The 16,060-nt window shown below is 35.3% G+C and overlaps 1 protein-coding gene across 3 annotated transcripts in view; it reads right to left on the bottom strand.

Moving 5' to 3' along the window:
* Positions 1–224: 224 nt before the first annotated feature.
* SEMA3D (semaphorin 3D) overlaps positions 225–16,060 on the bottom strand; it is a 222,540-nt gene continuing 206,704 nt past the window's right edge. For all 3 annotated transcript variants that reach the window (XM_043871916.1, XM_043871915.1, XM_043871914.1), the window contains 2 exons: positions 11,449–11,588; positions 225–4,513 (listed from right to left, as the gene is read on the bottom strand). In XM_043871916.1, coding sequence (XP_043727851.1) covers positions 4,088–4,513; positions 11,449–11,588 — 566 coding nt within the window. In that variant the 3' untranslated portion in view covers positions 225–4,087. The remainder of the gene's footprint in view (positions 4,514–11,448; positions 11,589–16,060) is intronic.

Raw genomic sequence — 16,060 nt, 5'->3', positions numbered from 1 at the left:
AATTAAATCACAGTAAAGCTTAAGTATATAATTATAATGATTGGGAAGAGAAAATTATTCCTTTTTTTTAATAAGGGAAATTATCACATACTTACAGTGCAAAATATATCTACTAAAATTTTTTAGGAGATATTTTCCTTTGTATTTGATTCAGTGTGATTCTATGTGTAAAATTTGGTTATCATGTTTAGGGTATGAAAACAAAACTTGCACACAAACCAACATTCTGTTTATAACTATAAAACACTAATGTTTGTATTTTATTATAATACAACCAAAATATACATTTAGCAACTTGCAATTATTTTAGATTACAAGACTACATTTCTTTTAAAATAGCAAAACTATAAATTCAATGTAGATTGCTAACCACTTACAATTATTAAGAATTAAATTACACAATTAACTGACAGATTTTTTGCCCTTCCCCCCCAAATCACCTATTTCAAACATACCATAAATACTTTAATATGACAAAATATTTAAATGAGAGGTATAAATCATGTATATGTTCCTGTCTTTGCACTGTCAATGTGTCCAATCTTGGAATTTTAGATCTTTTTTTAACCGCAAATGTAGATTAAATTATTTAAATATTGTCATTTACTGTGAGAAAAATATTTCTATAAAAACATTTTAAATATCTCTTTTTTCTAAATTCTCCATTCCCAATAAGGCTAATGAATTCCAACATTTTGTCCAAGACAAATTGGAAAGCTGTTTCAGCTTTCATTTCCACTTTTATTTATGATTTTTCATGAGATATATTTAAGTTTTAAAATATCAGTGTTTAATGCTCTTGTTCAATTTAACATTATATAGACATCTGGAGGCTGTCTAATTGTCCTTGAAATTTTAATTTTCAATATAATGTAGAAAAGCAGGCACTGGCAACTGTAAACTTATCTTTTGCTTGAGTTTATACAATTCAGCAGAAACAAAAGTTAATAGCATATAAAGAACTGAAACATAGACCAAAGGAACAATTCAAGAGTAAACCCATTTTGCAGGCAGCATATTGTAGGTAAGCAGTATTTAGCTAACATATTTGTGAGGTATGGTGTGAGTTATAATTCTTTCACTACTGTTGTGGCTTTTGCACATTTCTAATTTTCTCTATTTTCCATTTCTTAAATAATTTGGTTGATTTTCAAAAAATTTTTTTAATAATGTGAATGTGGTGTTTTGAGCTCTTTGGGGAAAAATAGGTTCTACATTAATTATTTAGACTATCCATTTCTAAACAAACTTAAAATTCCCAATACATTGGATGTAAATGAATGCACAGTCAGGATTTAGCAGCATGAAATTCAAATTTAGCTGGAATGAAATTCAAATGATGAATATGCAAGTCAGAGACATGTATTCAAACATGGGGGAAAAAAACCCATAAAACTAAGGCTAAACACAGACATTTTAAGACCTCTCCATAAAAAGCTGATTTTTTTAGCAAATTTAAAAGTATTAACTATAATTTTATTTTGCATTATTTCAAAGAAAATTTGGTAAAAACTTTTAGTGGTGAGGAAGTATACATTGTGTCTTATCTCTAGACTTAATATATTCACACTGTTCCCCTAAGTGTTAGGGGCACTTTGCCCCTACACTTAAAGCGTAGGCAATTAAAAGATTAAAAAATTAAATGTAGCAGCTTAGATGTCTTGTTTTTATAAATATACATAAATCTTTGCCAATAAAACTTTTATTTATTACATGACTTTTTTACTAACAATATTTCAAACATATTTAAGTCATTATCATAAATTAGTAGATTTAGATTCAAAGCAGCCATTAAAATTTAGCTGTCCATCAAAATTCCTAACTTTTTTCTGAATAAGAAAGAATTAATTAAAAAAATGGCTTGGACATTCATATTTTGATGAAAACCAAATTTATGTTCACAAGCCAATCCTAACACTTGAGTTTCATATAGTTCTCTCAAAGCTGTCCATAATTTGATCATTACTGTCTAATATACACATATTTGGAAATCTTTTTAAAAAACATACTCATATGCTTTGAGCTTATTGTGAGTTCCGGGAAGATTTTAAGCCAGCAAATCAATAGTTTTAAACACTCTTGTTAGCAGTCTGATCTTTCTTGAACTATTCTTATGGATTACTTTTTAATAGAGTGACTTGTTCTGGTTCACTTTAAAAAACTATCTTCCTTAAGTTTTCCTTATAATAAAACATCTACAAATGTTTATGAGTATCCTATCAAAAGGTGACTTAACATCATAGATCAGTGTGACTTCTTTGAGTAGGTAAGCAATGCAAGTACAATGAGTGTAAGAATGTTTTGAGCATAAAGCCAGGAACAGACATGATACTGAACTCTGTAGTAAGTTGCCTTCTCAGAGGCTTTTACTTTCAAGACACGTACAATGCATGAGAAACAAGCAATGTCTGCTATTTAGTTTTCTGAAAAGCTGCCTTCTGTGTGAGGAAGTGACTAATTTTTCATTCCACACTAAAAAGGGCGTGAAAAGGCAAAACAGAAGAAGGCGAAGGGTTTTGTGTTGTGTGAAGGAAAGGTGAGTCCTAAACAGGCAGGGAGCGCCGTACACATTCGGGGGTCACGTCGGAAACCTTTGAAAGCGCTGGCAAAACGGGAAAGATGTTAACGCGAGTTTGTTTTCTTTACATGCAGTAGACTTATTTATTATTAAATTACTAAAACAGTGAGATTATACAGCATATAATCTCAGAAATGCAAAAAAGGTTGTGAAGAAAAAGATGTCAAAGAGTTAATTTAACCCTTTCCGTTGTAAAAATTTTTGCATTTCGTTATTTAACAAATACATAGTATTCCCACTCCCCACGACTGTTGTCTATCTAATTCTATCTCTCTATATATGTATATATTGTTTTTTCCTATTCACTCAAATAAAATCTAGTAATCCATTATTTAGGAGAGAATAAAGACACTAAATAGAAATAATTTATAGAGTATGATGAAATTTTTAGAAAAAAGAGAGGCAGTACACACTGAAATTCCATTGGCTGTAAATAAATTTGTGTTCTTTCTTCCCATGATCCTTTAGAAAATGTAACTTTTCCTCGGCTTTTGCTTACAGTTTCTCATATCTAAAGTTTTTTTTTTTAAACAGATGAATTACAAATTGGCAGCTACTTATACTCCAGTGCATAAAGCCACATTACCTTTCATCCACTGTATTTGTGATTGTTCTTCCTTTTCATGGGGATAGGAGTTTTCCCCAAAGCCAGAATTTATGGCTGTCTTTCTTTCTCTTAACAAATCCCATCTGTGTGCCCTTCCATTAGGATGCAGTATACTCCGTGATGTTTTCTTTTATTAAAATGCTTTCCCATATCCTATTAAAATATTTATTAAGCATTCTATCCCTATATAGCTCAGCATATATTCTAAAAACACATAACTGAGCACCAAGCTTTCTCTATGAACCTGTTATCCTGACAAGTCACAAGGAATCCTGGGAGGAACATTTATGCCCTTCAGTAAATCAATGCTGCAGGACACTAAATTGTAACCCCTGGGGTCTGAAAGGAGTAACCCACCTGTCCAAATTTCCAAACCATACACCAACAGCAAATGGCTCACTGGGAAAGTTCCTGTTGATACTGTGAGCTGTATTTTGCATCTTCCCTCCAATCTGACCACCAGGTAGCCAGTTCTAAAGTAGAATGATATATCCGTTCATAAGAACATAAAGCAACAACTGCATGGTAAACTCCATGCTTAAAGGCCATGCAAAGGACATAAAGCACCTTATTTCAATGTCAAATTTGATGCTTTCTTAGCTCAGTTATTTACATAATAAATTCAAAAACTCAGAATATAAAACATTTACAAGTGTAAAGCCCCTGTTTTGAGGATAATTCTGATACTTTGCAGGTATAAGTTTTAGTTCTTGGAAAACTGGTTCAGATGAATGATTCACCCTTACTAATGCCATATCCATCATATAGTCTTGTTCAGATTACTGTTCTTGTGCTTTAGCAAAACTCCATGGAAAGCTCTTATGAGTTAGTATAAGGATGAATAAAACAGACAACAGTGTTTTTGCAGGTAAAGAGTTCTTTTCATTAAATTAAATAGAAAACTATGTGGCCACAGCTCTGGGGAGGTCCTCCAGGTCTCTGTGATGTCTCCGATTCCGCTTCTTCTTCATTTCCTGCATGTGCTTCCACTTCGGGCTGCCCTTGTTCCGCTGTCTGCGCTTCTCCCGGTGCCACATCTGCTCACAGTACTGGTCGAGGCTGAAGTTTGGGCTGCTCAGGATTTGGATGTAGTCTTTGTATCTCAACCTTGACTCAGCCAACAGATCCTTGACCCGCCCCTCCTCATGCTCTGCCCTCTGGGTGTTTTCCATCTGCTCATTCTCAATGACATTCAAAGTCAGCTTCACTATGGTGTGGATAAAAGTGTGCTCCTGTGCTTTGCAGTAATACAGCCCAGAGTCCTTCTTCTGCAGACTTCGAATCAGTAGCCCATATTCTGTTTTGATGATCCTTTCATCGGGTTTTACCTGCAGAGTTGAAAAAAGGTAGGTAATAAATGAGAGCCAGAGAGGCTGCTTAGTTTTACTTAGATGAATCCAAAAGGTCTAGTCCCCATCTCTCTGTCATTAAGCATAATACTGTCAGCCGTCGTGGAAGAGAGTGAAAAATTCAACTCAAGTAGCTGCCCCCAGAAATGTACGGTTGCATCTGATCATATCTAACTGAGTCTTTGGAATATAATTAGTTTTTCCTCCCAATCTACAGATAGGAATAAAAAGTCATGAAAATGAGGTAAACCTGGAAACTATCAGCTGACCATCTTTACAAGAGATTCCACATACTAATTGGTATTCTAAGAATACCGATTTGTGTCTGAATTTTAGAACTAGAATGTAACATTGGTAGTCACTGTGTAGAAAAAGAGCTTTAGTGCACACTGCTACCTATCATGTAGAAGAGAATGATGATTCTGAAAGTAATTTACTCTTTTTTCTAGATATTGCCAAATAAATGAGCTGAATAGCACATGGAAACTATAAGTGGTGACTTGTTAAAAGTCAAGTCGAAAGGAACGGAGGACACAGTCTTTGGGATGTTAGAGCTGTAACTGAGCAGGACCATACAGGCAGAAGGTTAGCAACATTTAAAGCTGAGTTTCTCTGTTTACTATGAACTGAATTTTGATAGTGTGTGTCTGTATGATACTTTAGACTATGTCATCTGTGAAAATACTTCTCATACCTCAGCATACTATAACATTGTGATGTGACCTCGAGTGTGAGAAAGCTCAATGAACAGAAAGAACCTCCCCTGGAATGTGATGCTCTTTGCCCTTTGAAGCAATAGTACAGAAAGACAATTCAAATGTTTAATCTTGCCTGGCCCCCAGTCTGGTGTGAATAGTGAACCTATCTTCAATAAACTAGAGGCATGTTTACCAACACAAGAGCCTTGTTTAATGTGGAGTATTGTTGAGCGGGCTCGGCACTGAGTAGAATAACTGAGTAGAATAACAACAACAAAGAAGTCTGGAAGATTTCCCAGTTTACACATCTGCCCCTGTATTGTGGACTTTGAGCTGATGGAAATCAAAGAGGCATCAAGACGGCTAAATTAAATTTATTCACAGTGGGTAGACTATACTTTGCATCTTTATGTGAAAAATATGTAGGAAAAAATCCCCCTATTCTGGAAATATGAGAAAAGGAAAAGAAACATCTCTGGCTACCAGCCCAGTTAGCTCACAAGTATATGGCCAGCCACCCTCTGTGCCAGAGAAGTGCAGCTGGCGGGGTACCACACGAGGCCAAAGGCAGGTCACAGCTCAGATCCCTGGTTAATGAGGCTGAAGGGTCTCCAGCCCTGCCTTTGCTCTGAATCCACACCATCAGGGGTTTGCTTGTGTCCCTTACTTTGCCTATTTGGTTGAGTTGATGTGTAGTTTTTTTTTTTCCTAATGGATTTATTCTAAAGGCCCAGACATTTTAAAATGCTACTGTAATAAAACTCATGTTGAATTCATTTACATTCTTAGAAACTACAGAAATCTCCTGCCTAGGGTAAAAGTTGAATTTGAATTGGTAGAGCTCTAAAAGATTAAACAAAAATAACAATCTCAAATTTAACATGTACTATATTTTATTTTGTTTTAAATAATTTTATTGTAGGAATTATTTTTTAATTTAAATACATCTTAGATCAAGAAACTGAAATTCTGACTCCATAGCCTAGGTTCTGGTTCCTTTCTGCTCTACTTCCTATGACTACTCATTTATCTTCCCTGATTGGTCTCCCATTTATCAAGTTGGTGACACGGCATATGGTGTATTTGGGAGGGGGGTGGTTAAAAGTAAAGCTCTTTGAAGGTTAAATGTGAAGTATTATTAGAAGCATCATAGACTACTGGTATACTGCTGGAGAGGTGATGTTCTGAAGCTTTACTTCTGTGATTTAATAGAAAATGGCCTGTGGCTATTATTAATAGCAAGATGATCAAAGCGGGTGACTTCAGTTACAGTTCATCTTTGGATTTTCTTTTCTAGCTGATATTCTTGCTAATTTTTTTCTTAATTTATCTGTTTTAATTGGAGGATAATTGCTTTACAATATTATGATGGGTTTTGCCATACATCAATATAAATCGGTCATAGGTATATATGTGTCCCGTCCATCCTACCTTGCTAAACTGCATTTAATGTGACTCTTAGAGATTGTTGCAGCTCTGACTCAATACTTTTTATTCTTTTCAAGCTTCTGACAGGAAGGAATGATGACTTTGTGATTTCACACATATTACATAACACTTTATCATTATTTTTGCTATTCTTGTTTTGTGTCCTGTTTATGTTATTTTACTCTGAAGTCTGGCCCCCTTCCCTCCTTTCCAGTCTACTTCTGTTCCTACGGGATTCAGGGTTTCATAAACACCTGGCATTTCATTACCCCATAGGGGTCCTTCACTTTTCCTTTCTGTGATGGAATGCTTACATTTTCTTTGGTTTTTGACCTACAGATAAAAAGTTTGCTTTAATGAATTTCTTTTTGGATTTATCTAAATTCTATGAGATAATTTAAGGGATTTTTTTTCTCTTCCTAAAATTTCAAAAATATGCTTTAATAAAATGGTATCTCTAACAAAACATTTTTAACATAAATTTTCATAGGATTTTTGCAATCTAGAGATAGAAATCTGCGACCCAGAAATTAAGTGGTTGATTAACACTTGCCTCCTTCACATTCTCATTCTCTGTAATGCTTTCATTCCATGCTGGAACAGGATGCATTATGCAGACTACATTTTGACAGTGAAATGTCAGCACAGTCAATTTAGAAAATTCAGCTCCTCTACAAAGAGATAATGTAATCTCTGGCCACTGATTTAAACTCATAGAATTTTCTCCACTCTAGTGATATGTAAAAGCTGCTCGGCCTTACAAATCAAAACCACGCTTGAACTGGGGTCGACTATCCATTTGCCTAATGTGAACAAGGATAATATATCTGGCATTATTAAGTGTGGATCTTCAGTGAAGGGCAATTCATTTAAAATGAAAAGAGAAACATGGAATGGGACAAAGGACAGTTAGGTATTAAGCAGCAGGTAAAGGTCAGGGACTTGATTCTCTGATAATAGCAGCCTAATGGTAACTCCTTTGCAGATAATTCACCTGTCAGGTTTTTCATAGCTAAAGCATGTGTCGTCGAAGTGACTAGGGCTTCAAGAGTATTTCCCTTCAACAAACATAGAGGAAGACATTTAAAAATAGTGCTGAGGCAACTGGCTCATTATTTAAAAGAGAAAAAAATAAAATGAATACATAACTCATTCTTGATTAATATCCTGGAGTAAATGTAAATATAAAATATAAACTGTAATTGTAGAGACTTCCCTGACAGTCCAGTGGTTAAGACTCTGTGCTTCCATTTCAGGGGGCATGGGTTTATCCCTGGTTGGGGAACTGAGATCCTACATGCCATGCAGTAGGGCCAAAAAAACCCAAAAAAAACAAAAAATTGCAATTGTAAAAGTAAAATCACAAAATGATGAGAAAATATATAATGTTTTTATTGGGAAAGGAACTTATAAGCACAAGTGAGAAATCATATAAATCAACAGATGTGTCCAAATGTGTGTGTTATGAACACACAAAAGAATTTTAGAGATATAAAACATAATAAAAAGTTACTTATGCATAATGTTAAATGTTACTATCTAAATATATAAAGGGTTTATTAAAATTTTTAAATTAATGTATCAACATAAACTAAGCAAGTAATAGGTAAGGCAGTTTGCCAATATGGTGATTTTGATGAGAAATTAGCAGTATACAGTTGTTTATCCAAAGCTGTAAGAATATTAAAGTCTTTAACTCTCTTATTTTACATTTAAGAATCTGTCCTAGAAAAACAGACAAGTAGAGAAAGATTTAGCTAAAGGAAAATTGATTACTTTAAGAGGTAACACAAGCTATTTAAATAAAACATGGAACATGAGTGGATGATTGTGGCATCAGGCTGGCAAGGGTGTGGGACAGGAAGCATGTAATAAAATTGAATGGCAGGGGAACTTGCTGATAGTATAATGGTTAGTAGGAAAAAAACCTGAAATAGAGATCAAAATATATGTGTGATTATCTACACTTTGTGATCTCATAGTCTTTTATACGTTACTGTAGTTTCAAAACCATTTATATTGCTTTTATAATAAAAGCAACAAAAATAAAGACCTACAGATAGAAACATACAAACATTTGAAGGTGTTTTTAAAATATTTTTAAAATCCATGAAAGAATTGCTATCACAAATGGTATATTATTTATTCAGATCTCAAAAGTTCAATAGAAGCTTGGGGACTGTCAATTAACTTACTGGTTACAGCATAAACATCATCAATTTCAAAAACAGCTCTATAAGAAAGTCAGCAGACAACTGACTCATGACCTTCCCAACAGCACCCAACTGTGAAACAACTCGGCAAGGAAATGTTCTCCTCCTGGCAGAGAATAACCTGGTGACAGCCTCTGTGCCACAGGGGATCCTGGGCCTTCCCTCAGGCTTTTTTTCTTTTTTTGAGTGGAGGAAAGATTTCAAACTGCGACCTTCTTGGTAAAGAGCAGAGGGTATCCTGCTGGGAAAAATGCTTCAAATCTAGTCTGGATTGTGTCCCTTTCCTCAGCTCAGGAAGCAGTATTGCATATCCTGGACAATGTATAACTGCCTATTTACAAAGATAGATGAAAATATCAGTTGAAGCATTACAGCTAAAATATTTTAAGTATAATTCAATAAATACACTATTTCTGCTCCATCGAAATTTATGGTACCACCATGACTGTATGATAAACCATTAAAATGTACATTAAAGTAATGCATAGGTTTTTCTGGAAACATAAAATATATGAATGCAAACATGCATAAGCAAATGTATGTATCTATAACTGGCAGGGCACCCCAAGCAGAGTTCAACATTTTTTTAAAGTTAGATTAAATTTGTCATGGAGGAAGAACATCGTTATTAAAAAATTATATTTAACTGAAAAGAAATCATCAAACTTTATTGACTAAAATTAAAAATAGTTATTTGAAATATTCAAAAATAAAATACTGTAATGTAACTAAAAGAAAACCTGCATGTTAAAAAATTCAGATTAATGTCCTTCCAATATCTCATGGATAAATAATAAATGCTTTATATCTTGAATTTAAATCATTTGTACATCAGGTAAAACTTTACTGCATATTGATAAACAATGAGACCCTTAAACACTTGGTATAAATATGGATATGCCATATTCTTAAAACTTCTGAATGTAATAGCAAGAATCAAGTTTTATTAGAGAATTTGACATAAGGACAATTGTTTGTCATATTTGACACGAGGACAGTTAGGACATAAGGACATGAGACAATTATTCCCTTCGTATTAAATATGTGAAGGGTCAACATTTTGATAGAAAAATTATTCTTAGATGAAGAGAATAACAGCTTCTTAGTTTAACAGTGGACCATACCATAAAAGTTGGTTCTCTGGCTCCAAGGTTTCTCAGCCTCAGCACTACTGACATTTGGGTGGAGCTGGATAGTTACTTATTGTGAGGGACAGAGCACTGCACCATGATTAGCATCATCCTTGACCTCTACCTACTAGACATCAGTAGCACCCTCCCTTCATGCAGTCACAACAACCAAAAATATGAATACTTTGGGAGCAAAACTGCCTGAAGTTGAGAACCATAATTCCACAGTAATGTTTGACTGATTACATATCCTATTTAAATGTTTATAGAGTTAACAAGAAGGTTGATATTTTAGAGGACATCTGGTCCTCCTACTTATATGGCAGAGAAACTGGGTACTAGAGAAGTCACCACCTGCTCAGAAACCCTCAGCAGTCAGGGTGAACACATCATTAGTGCTACTTCCTATTTCACACATCCTCCCAGACAGAGAGTGTCTGCGATGTTATATGAATTATTTTACACTTGTGAGTAATCCTCTGCTTTGAAATTCACATTCTCAGATGGTTTTTTTTTTTTTTTTCATTTTATTTTGACAGGAACTTTTGCATTTATTTTATTTACCTTAGAAAATTTTGGCCCATGGGACTTCAGTAAATGACAAATGACAAAGAGTCATTACTCAACTCACCTAATTCTGACCCTGTGTTCATTCCATTACAATTACATTATCCTTAATTTAATACTGGGACTTTTAGAATTCTAGATTATCACTGGTTTCTCAAATACTGTCATTTAACCTGTTTCATGATGTTCAAATAATATTAATATACAATTTCTCAGACTACCCAAACTCATGTCATTAAATTCAGTAACATATATAACTTAGCTGTCTCACAAAATCTTTGTAATATGTTTTAAACACATATATGTGTTAGAAACACCGAAAGAGGGAAAAGTCAAAAGTAGAGCATCCATGTTACTTTTCCCTCTCTGTTGATTTAATTTTAATACACTAGAGTGAAAAGGTACAGTTGTCTAGATACTCATCCAATGTATTCATGTGATGATATGATAAGATATATATTTCCATTTTTGTACAAACTTGACATGTTTCATTTTTAGTCTAAACTGAATACAATGTGAGTTAGAATTTAGTCATTGTGCTACTGTGAGGGAAAAGTCTCATTCTTGATCAGGAATTGTTCTAAAATATAGAGAATCTATGAAAAACAAAAAGTTGAGGAAGAATCATGTACATTTTTTTATTTGTCTGCTTCTAAATGTATTTTATTAACACATTTGCATTAAATTGGGCTATTTGTCTCTCAAAGGCATTGTTACCTTGGATACCAGAGTATAAAATTTTACTTTCCTTGGTATCAAGTAGTGATAAGAGCTGCATTTGGCACTAAAAGTTGAACATCTTCTCTCACAACCTAAATTTGATGTAAGTTTTACACTCTTTCCCTCAAGGTGATCTTTCTTTGATGACCATAACTTACCTCCTCTCGATGTTCATCTCCTGACCGCTGGATATACCACTTAATAGACGCTTGCTGGGATTTAGGTATACATTCCAGAAAGGTTGAATTAAATTCAATGCCAAAAATCACCTTTTCATCAGCAGCTTCATGACTAATGCCTGGAAAGCAAACATGGAATAGGAGATTAACCTTGACCTGATTTTAAAAGCAATGGGAAAATAGACTGATTTAGAACAGATGCCATGAGGGAAAGATTCATATACATTATGAAAGAGAAATGAAATTCATAGCATAGTATTTGTTACCTGTGAGTAAAATACTAATAGATTAATTTTTAAAACTCTGTCCTGGCATTTCAGTTTTTATTCTTTCATCAATATATTAACTTTTGCAGTTTCTTTTTTTAAATAAGAATTCACAAGATATAACAAACATTGAGCCTCTTTGAGTTGCACTGAATAAACTTCAACATCTTTTAACTTTAAATCTTTTAATTTGTAGAAAATATAACCAATTTTGTAGATAGTTCTGCAAGAACAATTTATTTCACCTTTAAAGAGAAATTCATTATGAATTGGTCCACAGAGCTGACCACAAACCGTATGTTATGACCATATGACATTTCAGTATCAGAAAAGTAAGTGCACTTCTCTATACTTGATGAAATTCTATGATGACACTAATACATTGGATATTGTAATACTCTGAATCAGGATATTATCTACCCCCAAAATGTTCTCTTTTATTCAAAGAGGGATATTATAGCCCCACACGCATCTGCAATAAGACAGTTAACGGGAGGCTAAAGGATCAGTCTCTCAGACACCTTCTTCTCGTAAATCAACTGCACCATCTGAAATACATTCCATCCAGAGTAGCCAAAGGCTGTGTCCCATGTGTGATCTAAGATCTGTAGCCCAAATTTGATCAAATAAAAAATGACGGCTTCTCAGCCTGGCCCAAACATGCACTTTTTCAACATATATTCAGATGTCTCAATTCTGCAGATGGGCCCACTTAGCATTTTAGGCATAAACCAGAATAAGGCTTAAGGGACCTAAGTGAATCCTAAATCTAAGCACCCTGAATTATCAGCAAATGGCATGAATGCACATGCATCCAATAGTTAGGTTTTTTTCCTAGAAACTTCTTTTGAACTTATTTGTGTCTTACCAGCAAAGATTAAGTCAAGCATGCTGACCCTATTATGAATTAACCTTATCTAACCTTCAAAACGGAGAAGGTAATGGCAACCCACTCCAGTACTCCTGCCTGGAAAATCCCATGGACAGAGGAGCCTGGTGGGCTGCAGTCCATGGGGTCGCTAGGAGTCAGACACGACTGAGCGACTTCACTTTCACTTTTCACTTTCATGCATTGGAGAAGGAAATGGCAACCCACTCCAGTATTCTTGCCTGGAGAATCCCAGGGATGGGGGAGCCTGGTGGGCTGCCGTCTATGGGGTTGCACAGAGTCGGACACGACTGAAGTTACTTAGCAGCAGCAACCTTCAAAATGCATGGATTCCACTTGAAATCTGTAGCCTATCCACTCTCTCTCTGCCAATTCAACAGATTACAGCCACAATTTTCTGTTAGTAAATTCCTAATGTACAGGAAGATCACCAGTGCCAATCACAGAGGAGAAAGACATGTATCATTTCACAGTAACAGAGTAACAGACAGCATTTTCCTGAGCAAAGGGAGTTCATGAACAAAGCAGGAAGGATGCAGGCTGGTCTTAGGTGAGCGGGCAAGGGCTTGGGAGAAATTCAACTAGACAGATTCAACCAAAGAACTAGTCAATTAAGTAAACATTAAATTAGTGAAATCAACTGGAAAAGCAAAATAGTGAGCTGACTATATGAAATCCATCTTCAAATCAGTAGAAAGTGACCCTTTGACACAAAGTCATCTCCACATCAGTTTTACTACAAATTAATTTACTGAATTTTCCGATAATGTTTATCTGAGTTTAAAATTTTCTACTTGTAAATTTAAACATGTGTGTGTGTGTGTGTGTGTTCAAAAGCATCAATTCTTCAGCACTCAGCTGTCTTTATAGTCCAAATCTCACATCCATACATGACTATTGGAAAAACCAGAGCTTTGACTAGACAGACCTTTGTTGGCAAAGTAAAGTCTCTGCTTCTTAATATGCTGTCTACGTTGGTCATACTTTTCTTCCAAGGAGCAAATGTCTTTTAATTTCATGGCCTCAGTCACCATCCGCAGTGATTTTGGAGCCCCCAAAAATAAAGTCTCTCATTGTTTCCCCATCCATTGGCCATGAAGGGATGGAACCAGATGCCATGATCTTAGTTTTCTGAATGTTGAGCTTTAAGCCAACATTTTCACTCTCTTTCACTTTCATCAAGAGGCTCTTTAGTTCTTCTTCACTTTCTGCCATAAGGGTGGTGTCATCTGCATATCTGAGGTTATTGATATTTCTCCTGGCAATCTTGATTCCAGCTTGTGCTTCATTCAGCCCAGCACTTCTCATGATGTACTCTGCATATAAGTTAAATAAGCAGGGTGACAATATACAGCCTTGATGTACTCATTTTCCTATTTGGAACAAGTCTGTTGTTCCATGCCCAGTTCTAATTGTTGCTTCCTGACCTGCATACAGATTTCCCAGGAGGCAGGTCAGGTGGTCTGGTATTCCCATCTCTTTCAGAATTTTCCATAGTTTGTTGTGGTCCACACTCTCAAAGGCTTTGGCATAGTCAGTAAAGCAGAAGTAGATGTTTTTCTGGAACTCTCTTGCTTTTTCGATGAGCTCATGGATGTTGGCAATTTGATCTCTGGTTCCTCTGCCTTTTCTAAATCCAGCTTGAACATCTGGAAGTTCATGGTTCGTGAACTGTTGAAGGTTGGCTTGGAGAATTTTAAGCATTACTTTACTAGTGTGTGAGATGAGTGCAAGCTTCCCTGGTAGCTCAGATGGTAAAGCATCTGCCTACAATGCAGGAGACCCGGGTTCAATCCCTGGGTCAAGAAGATCCCCTGGAGAAGGAAATGGCAACCCACTCCAGTATTCTTGTCTGGAGAATTCCATGGACCAAGGAGCCTGGTGGGCTACAGTCCATGGGGTCACAAAGAGTTGGATACGACTGAGTGGCTTCACTTTGAGCATTCTTTGGCATTGCCTTTCTTTGGGATTAGAATGAAAACTTATCTTTTCCAGTCCTATGGCCACTGCTGAATTTTCCACATTTGCTGGCATATTGAGTGCAGCACTTTCACAAGTGTTTTATTACTATCAATTTTTAAAGGTACAAAAGTTGCATGCAGTAATGTTTTTAAAGACTAGAATATGTATCTTTCATTTAAGTGTAAAATAATTTTAAAGAATATTTTAATCTTTCAGATTGCAGGCAAGAATTTTTTTTTCACAGAGAAATATCTGGAATGTTTCTTCATAATACACTTAGGACATGTCACTGATGTCGATACAGCAAGATTATATATAGTTAACATTGTTTTAACAGTATCATTAATAACCATGCAATATCACAGTACATAACAATTGATGAACAAAAGAAGGAAGAAAGAAAATGTCTACTTGCTAGTTATTCAAAACTTGATTACCAGGTCAATGCAATGCACATTTATGGTGGGTTATAAGCAACTCATCTCCTCTCTTCTTTACCAAAGACAATTGTTCAAATGTGACTCTTTCTCTTCCTTGAGATTGAAAACCCTTAGTTTGGAAATACCCTCTTAATTTCTACTTTAATTCTCACAATTGATTCTCTATCACTGACTTCTCCTATTCCAATCACTCACCAAACTACCAAAATAAATTACTTTTATTTTTAAAAACAACTTTTCTTAGTAATATGAAAGAGTTCCTTATCACTTACAGGGTAAACACAAACGCCATAGAATAACATAGGGATCGTCACAAACTTAACCAGACCTATGTAAGTCCTTTCTGATTTTAATACCTGTTACTTAATCTACTTAGGAAAGTGTGATTGTTTCTTTAAGGAATAGCTCAAGTGCTATCCTTCTGAGTATCCCTTCCTTCCCCTAAGTATGATGCAGACATTTTTTTTTTTTTTTTTTGCCTACCACACTGGCATTACTTTCAATGTAGGGAATATATTAGTGATTATTGCAGACAAATTCACCACTTTTATATTCCAGTGACAGAGACAAAGTAATCAAGTGAATGAATTGATAATATAGTATCTTGGCTATGTTATGCAATACAAGTAAAAATAAAGCAGATTAGAGAATAATTAGGGATAGAAGGGAAGAAAGGTATTTCAGGTAGGTTGGTCAGAAAGGGTGTCTCTGAGAAATTAACACTGACCCTAACATTTCAATCATGGAATAAAGTGATGTGAGGATAGAGCCATGTGGATACCTGAAGTGAAGAGTTCTTCAGGTACAGAGGAAACAAATGCAGACAGGGCTGAGATAGGAACCAGACTAGTGCTTTTGAGAGACTAATTTCAAAAGATCATGGGCTTCCCAGGTGGCTCTTAATGGTAAAGAACCCACCTGCCAATGAAGAAAACATAAGGGATGCAGGTTCAATCCATGGGTCAGGAAAATCTCCTGGAGGTGGGCGTGGCAACCCACTCCAGTATTCTTGCTTGGAGAATCCCATGGACAGA

Source organism: Cervus elaphus, chromosome 18 (assembly GCF_910594005.1).
Source record: "Cervus elaphus chromosome 18, mCerEla1.1, whole genome shotgun sequence".
Classification (NCBI taxonomy): Eukaryota; Metazoa; Chordata; class Mammalia; order Artiodactyla; family Cervidae; genus Cervus; species Cervus elaphus.
The sequence above is the reverse complement of the archived record's forward strand: the minus strand, read 5'-3'. Positions and strand labels throughout refer to the sequence as shown.